Here is a 6,964-nt window from a genome sequence, read left to right on the forward strand (position 1 = left end):
ACTCGATGGGCCGAATGGTTCGATTCTGCTCCGATGTCTTCCCATCTCATTTGCAATTGTTTTGTCCTTGTGCTCAGCTCGTTCCACATCGCCCACTGAAGTACCACTCCTGCCTAAGGCTTCTTTAACATCTCGCAAAGCGTCCCTTTGATTACGGCGGTTTTATAAATGAAAGTCATTGTTTTCCCGGGCGGCGCGGATGAAGGAACCGCGGAGAAGTAAGGGATTGGAGAGGCGGTGGCCGGATTTAAACCTGAAAGCCATACCGAGCGTGTTAATCGTGAGAGATTTGGTTTGTCGTGAAACACAAGATAAACAGATGGTCGGATGCCAGCCCCACCCCTTCAAACCCCATCCAAACACTGGAGCTCGGTGGTCCAATGACTTGGTTCGCGTTTGCACAGCAATATGCAAATGAAGGATCCAAATTAAGTCCAATGGGAGAGTTATCTGGCCTCCGGCGGACCAATCCGGTGACAAGCAGTGACGTCCGACGGGTTATTAATACCCCGTGACGCGAGGGGGCGGGGTTTAATGCTGTGCCACATTGTAGCTGTCGGTGACGGGTGGTTACATTGTATCGCCAATTGAATACTGTAGCGACGGAGGATGTCTGGTAGAGGTAAGACCGGCGGCAAGGCACGGGCTAAAGCCAAGTCCCGATCTTCTCGGGCCGGCTTGCAGTTCCCAGTAGGCCGCGTCCACCGCCTCTTACGGAAAGGCAACTACGCCGAGCGAGTGGGAGCTGGGGCGCCCGTCTACTTGGCGGCCGTGCTCGAGTACCTCTCGGCTGAGATTCTGGAACTGGCTGGTAATGCTGCTCGGGACAATAAGAAGACCAGGATCATCCCCCGCCACCTCCAGCTGGCCATCAGGAATGACGAGGAGCTCAATAGGCTGCTTGGGGGGGTGACCATCGCGCAGGGAGGCGTGCTCCCCAACATCCAGGCCGTGCTGCTCCCCAAGAAAACGCAGGTCTCTAAAAAATGAGACATTGCGAACCGGATTGTCTTGCGAATGACTTTTGAGCAACTGAAATTCTTGTTGTGGGGGATAAGGAGGAACGTGTGTTTAGTCCCACTAATTAGTCACGGATACAAGTATCGAAAGGAAAATGATACACGACTTTTGGCCAGAAAGTTCGTTTTTGGTAGCGACGTGACGAAGTCGCTGTATATTGTGTGTGGGTGCATTATTTATCCTTGGTGTTTGGGTTCCAAGTCGCAGAAAGTGCCTCAGACACATAATTTTGCTAAGGTTAATTATTCATGGCCCTATTCTTCATTTTTCTCTCAGGAGAAACTGCCGTGACCCCGAGGGTAGCGAGAGGACACGGTGTGTGAAAGTTCAACTTGTCTGTTTTTCCGAATTTAAATGTAATGTTTCATTTGATTTATTACCCCTGTTTTAGTTATTGAGGATTATGAGATGTAACTCTAGATGTAGCACTTTAAAGACATTGGGCACTTTTTATTTATTGTGAGGGAATAATTACAATAAATTTATTGAACGTTTGAGTCACTGTGCTACGTTATGTTCCGGACGGGTGGTCAGACACGTTCCGGCGGGAGAAACATTCCGTGTTGCTGTGGTCGGCGCCTTTCACACCTCGGGACATCGATACTCCCCTGACTGACTAGGAGTTGTCACACGCTGTCAATCCCACAAAACAGCATCGATCTACTCGTAACTCAGTCGCTCTTTTAAAGATTTACATCGGGGTATTTTAAAATGGGATTAGTGTTTGATTGGGAAAGGTTTAGCGGGACTTGGTACAAACGCGGACAAGTGAGAGCCTCGATCGGGTGGGGCGATTTGGGCCGAAGCGCCGGTTCCCTTGCTGTATTCGGATCGTGATCCTGAGGTTGATTAGCACTGGCAAATTTGTTTAGCAGTAGTACAGTAAATACTATAAATTACAAAATGTCTAATAAAGTAAACAGACTAAAAGACATGGGAGCAGAATTGGGCCATTTGGCCCATCGAGTCTGCTCTGCCACTCAATCAGGGCCGATTCTTTTTCCCCTCCCCAGCACCACTCCATGGCCTCCCCATAACCTTCGATGCATGGCCAATCAAGAACCTGTCAAACTCTGCCTTAAATACACCCAACCACCCGCCCTCCACAGCTGCCTGTGGTAACAAATTCACCACCTTTTTGCTAAGGAAATCACCCCCATCTGTTTTAAATGCGCGCCCCTCTATCCTGAGGCTGTGCCCGCTTGTCCTAGACTCCCCCACCATGGGAAATATCCTTACCACATCTACTCTGGCTAAGCTTTTCAACATTTGAAAGGCTTCAATGAGATTCCGCCCCCCCCCCCCCCCCCCATCCTTCTAAATTCCAGCGAGTACAGACCCAGAGCCATCAAACGTTCCTCGTATGATAACCCTTAATTCCCGGAATCATCCTTGTGAACCTCCTCTGGACCCTCTCCAATGATAGCACATCTTTTCTAAGATGAGGAGCCCAAAACTGTTCACAATGCTCAAGATGAAGCCTCACCAGTGCTTATAAAGCCTCAGCATCACATCCTTGCTCTTGTATTCTAGACCTCCTGAAATGAATGCTAACATGGCATTTGCCTTCCTCACCACCGACTCAACCTGCAAGTTAACCTTTAGGGTGTTCTACACAAGGACTCCCAAGTGGCTTTACATTTCACATTTTTTTGGATTTTCTGCCTGTTTAGAAAATAGTCTGCATATTTATTCTACCCCCATCCTCCCAAGTCATAGGGTATATTTAAGGCAGAAGTTACTAGATTATCGATTGGTCAGGGCATGAAGGGACAGGGAGAGGCAGGAGATTGGGGCTGAGAGGGAAATGGATCAGCCATGGTGAAATAGTAGAGCAGAGTCAATGGGCCAAATGGCCTAATTCTGCTCCTATACCTTATGGTGTTTAGTTTTCCAGACAGGCTTCAATACTGAAACAATAAATTTCACAGTTTTGATTCTGCCGTGTAGGAATGGGGGAGAATAGTCAGCGCGCATTGACCCTGCACATGGCAACCGACGGGCAAACTGGGGATGAAATGTTTGGCGTGGGAGAGAATGAGATGGCAGTGAGCGGGCAAGGTCTGAATGGGCCAAGGGGTTTCGTGTGTTGGGCCAGTGACAGAGCCCTGCCCGCCCGCCCGCCCCTCCCTCTACAAAGCAGCCGTTTTCGAACACGGGCTCACTGGAGTAAAATGGAGGTTAAGAAGTGAGAGTTGTGTGGTGTTGGAGTCCCACCCAGAGTGCTGAAGATTGAGGAACCATCTGACAGAAATGTTTAAATTTCTGAGAAGTTCAGGTAAGGTGGACAGTAACGGGGGAAGGGGAGGTGAGGTGAGGGCCTCCATCAGTCAGACTCGACCATGGATGTTGTGTCCTTGCTGTCTAGTTACGCAAGCCTGGCAGTGCGATATAGCTATTAATAGCTATTACCCATGCTCAGTCTCCCCCTCTCCACACATCTGATAAACGCAGAACAGCAGAGACTGATAACACTTGGCACCAGAAGCGTCACAGGAGTTGCCAGTCAGTGTTGAACTCAATGTAGGACTGCCTTAGGGACTCCAGCTCCGATTTTCCTCGTGGGGTTTACTCCCCCATGAGTGTGAGGCAGCGGAGGTTTGAGATCAGAGTTTTCCTTCTCTTAGATGAGCTGCCAACCACGGCTGATGAGCCCCATCGGCCCAAAGCGACTGGTTTTAAGGCACCTGTAACCCGCCTCTGCCCCTTCTCCTGTCAGTAGAAACCGTTTCGTCAGGCTTAGTAGCTAAGCCGCACGTGAAGGCCAGGAGCTGGACTTGGTTGTCAGACGGTATTTGAGGTGCACGCCATCGAGAGCATTTAATAGGTAGCAGGAGTCTGTCCCCATTACCACCCCCGGCTATAACAGCCTTAGGGTGAGGGGGCGGAGAGCGTATGGAATGAGCTGCCAGCGGAAGTGGTTCGACAGGTACAATAGTGTCATTGGGTGGGAGTGATGGGTTCCTCATCTGGCTTTGGTTCAAAGTCCAGCAGCAGTGTTCTGGGGAGAGCTGGTCAGAATCGTACAGAAGAAACAGGCCCTTCAGCCCACTTGGTGTCTCCTGGTTTGCGCTAATTCACATTCTCTGGCACTGTGCCTGTGGCCTATTCCAGTCCTCATCCAGACACTTCAATGCCAAGATATGCAACTAGTCAGTGTCACTGATCCCGACCACCCTAGAGGACAGTTCCTCCTGAATCCTCTCTGATTCTACATCACTTAAACATCTGCCCACCTGTTTCAGACACATCCCGTTTCTCAGTATCTAGGTGCCTAAACTTTGGACAAATTTCAATGGCAGTAAACACAAGGAAATGATTCTGGGCTTTAGGAAGGGGAATTTGGGAGGACATTGACCTTTCACCTTATCTATGGCCCCCATGATTTTATAAACCTTTACAGGGTCATACCTCGGCCGCCTATCATCCAGGGAAAACTGCCCCATCCTGTCCAGTCTCTCCTTATTGCTCGAGCTGCCAGAACCCAGCAACATCTTGTAGATGTTTTCTGCAATCTTTCTGATTTAATAACATCCTGGCAATCAGAATGGCACACAATATCCCTGTAAAACTTTCCCATCCATGTTCCTTCCTGTCCTGTATGTCTAAAATATAGTAATGAGCGGACTCAGATTTGAGGAGTAATATTTCTAAACTTGCAGAAGTTTGGAGTCAGTTGTAAACAATGTGGAACACACTCCAGTCCACATCGAGGGCCAAGTGGTGGAAAAGGTGAGCAGCTCCAAGCTCCTGGTGTCAACATCTTAGAGGATCTGTCCTGGGCCTAACATATTGACGGAATCACGACAGCGGCTGTGTATTGAATCAGAGTCAGATTCATTGTCACTGATGTATGTTGTGAAGTTTGTTGTTTTGCAACGGCAGTACAGTGCAAGGCATTTAAAACAAAAATGCTGCGAGTTACGTCAAGACGCAGCATAAAAAGTAGTGCCAAAAGAGATTTTCATTAGGAGTTTGAGGAGATTTGGTTTGTCACCAAAGATTGACAAATTTCTAGAGGTAACACGGAGAGCATTCTGACTGGTTAAACCACTACCTGGTGTGGAGGCTCCACTGCACTGGATAAACCCAGCCAGCTCCAGCATGGGCACCACCTCCCCAGCATCCAAGGCATCTTCATATGGCAATGCTTCCAGAAAGCGGCACCAATCACAAAGAATCCTCTCCCTCCGGGATAGGCTCTCTTCTCATCGCCACCACCAGGGAGGAGGTCCAGGAGCCTGAAGACACACTCTCAATGTTTCAGGAACAGCTTCTTCCCCCTCCACCATCAGATTTCTGACTGGACAATGAACCTCACTTTCTTTTGCTCTCTTTTTTGCACTATTTATCTTAATATATTCTTCATGTAATTTTGCAGTAATTTTTTTGTTTTGGATTGTACTGATGCTGCAAAATATGAACACTATTCACTTTAGTTTTGAAATTGATAGATTTTTGTCTTACTCTGTACTGCTGTTACAAAACAACAGGTTTTCACATCAGTTATCAGTGACAACAAACCTGATTTCACGTCAGATACACGCGGTGGCGAAGAGAGCACAGGGAACAATGTGAGCAACAGTGTCCAGGTCCGGTTAGGGCTTGTTTCATGAGAATTTGCCACACTAATGGTTCCCAAGTCTGCACTGGAGTATGTGGGTGCTTTGTCCCCAGGGGCACGACTGGTCGTTCCCAGCTCATCCCCATTATCTGAAGAAGCCCTACTATCCGCCACCACATCCTGAGAGTCTTCAGGCCCGTCCTCAGAATCAAAAATGTCCCTTACCAATTGATCAAACTCCTGCGGTGCAGTGTCAGCTTCTTGTTCCCCGTCTGTCTCCTGCTAACTGCTCTTCCGCATCACTTACCTCGGACACTTCACCTGATTGTCCTTGCAGGACTGCCCTCGTGCAATGGTTCAGATGGTACCAGGTGGAGCGTCCTTCTACCTGAACTGCGGTGGGTGATGCCTTGGTCACCGTAAAGGGTCCTTCCCTTCTTGGCTCGTTCCACTTTCTCAGAAAAACTCGCATGTGGTTGTTTCGGGTGGGAGCGACAGCAATGGCGGGAGCGCGGGTGTGGACTCAGGCCGTTCGCCGCTTCAGCACCTCTCTCGTCCGCGGCTCTCATTACGCCGAGGGCCCTGGGAAGAATCTGCCTTTCTCGGTGGAAAACAAGTGGAAGCTGTTGGCAATGATGTCTGTGTTTTTTGGCTCTGGCTTCGCAGCTCCATTTTTGCTAGTATGGCACCAGTTCCGCAAGAAGTGAGACATTATTCAATTGAACTCCTTTCAACTAGTGATGCCTACTGTGCAGTTTCTCTGAGAGCGAGAACGAGAAGTGGAAGTGCTAAAACTCTTCAGAACGGAGGGAGAAAGGCTGAGGAGGACAGGTAGAATATTGATTACAAGCGAGGAAAACACTAAGGTGCTGGAGAAACAGCCTGTTAGAGAGAGAGAAGGGTACGGTGAGAAGCTGGCTTAAGCAGTGCCCCCTGCTGACGGGAACCGTAAACATGCAGGGAGAAGTACAGGTTTGGGATAATGAGGAGGAGAAAAAACAATACGAGAAGGAAAAAGCGGCGATATGGAAGGAGATACAGGCAGAAAGGATAAAGATAGAACAGGTACAGAGAGAAATGGAAGAAGGGATTGAACGGATGAAATACTTGAGAGAGGTAAAGGAGTATGAGGAGTATCGGTTATACTATAGAAATAAACAGACTAGAAAAGAAAGTGGCTCATCAGGACAGGAAGAAAGAGAAGGTGACTCATTGGAGGAGCAAGAGTTAAGTGGAAAGAGAGAGGATACGAGAATTTGTGGGGAAGAGGTAGGAGGCAGAAACCTAGAAGAGGAGAAGGAGGCAGTAGGGGAGCGACTTGTGGAAGTAGAGAGAGAGCTAGATAAGTTACTGAGAGGGGATTGCCAGGAGAGATACGAA

General features: G+C 48.6%; 2 protein-coding genes across 2 annotated transcripts; both read left to right on the plus strand.

The window, feature by feature from the left end:
- Positions 1-520: 520 nt before the first annotated feature.
- On the plus strand, positions 521-1,517 carry LOC140741697 (histone H2A-like). The gene has a single exon (XM_073071985.1). It carries the CDS (start codon positions 610-612, stop codon positions 988-990), a length of 381 nt encoding a protein of 126 aa, XP_072928086.1. The 5' UTR covers positions 521-609; the 3' UTR covers positions 991-1,517.
- A 4,545-nt stretch (positions 1,518-6,062) lies between these two features.
- cox7c (cytochrome c oxidase subunit 7C) lies at positions 6,063-6,371 on the plus strand. Its single transcript, XM_073072920.1, has one exon. It carries the CDS (start codon positions 6,085-6,087, stop codon positions 6,289-6,291), a length of 207 nt encoding a protein of 68 aa, XP_072929021.1. The 5' UTR covers positions 6,063-6,084; the 3' UTR covers positions 6,292-6,371.
- The last annotated feature ends 593 nt before the right edge of the window (positions 6,372-6,964 follow it).

This window comes from Hemitrygon akajei, chromosome 19 (genome assembly GCF_048418815.1).
Source record: "Hemitrygon akajei chromosome 19, sHemAka1.3, whole genome shotgun sequence".
Taxonomy (NCBI): Eukaryota; Metazoa; Chordata; class Chondrichthyes; order Myliobatiformes; family Dasyatidae; genus Hemitrygon; species Hemitrygon akajei.

Bases quoted from the DNA above. Each gene is read 5' to 3' on its own strand.
- LOC140741697 (XM_073071985.1), top strand. From the start codon at position 610: ATGTCTGGTAGAGGTAAGACCGGCGGCAAGGCACGGGCTAAAGCCAAG.
- cox7c (XM_073072920.1), top strand. From the start codon at position 6,085: ATGGCGGGAGCGCGGGTGTGGACTCAGGCCGTTCGCCGCTTCAGCACC.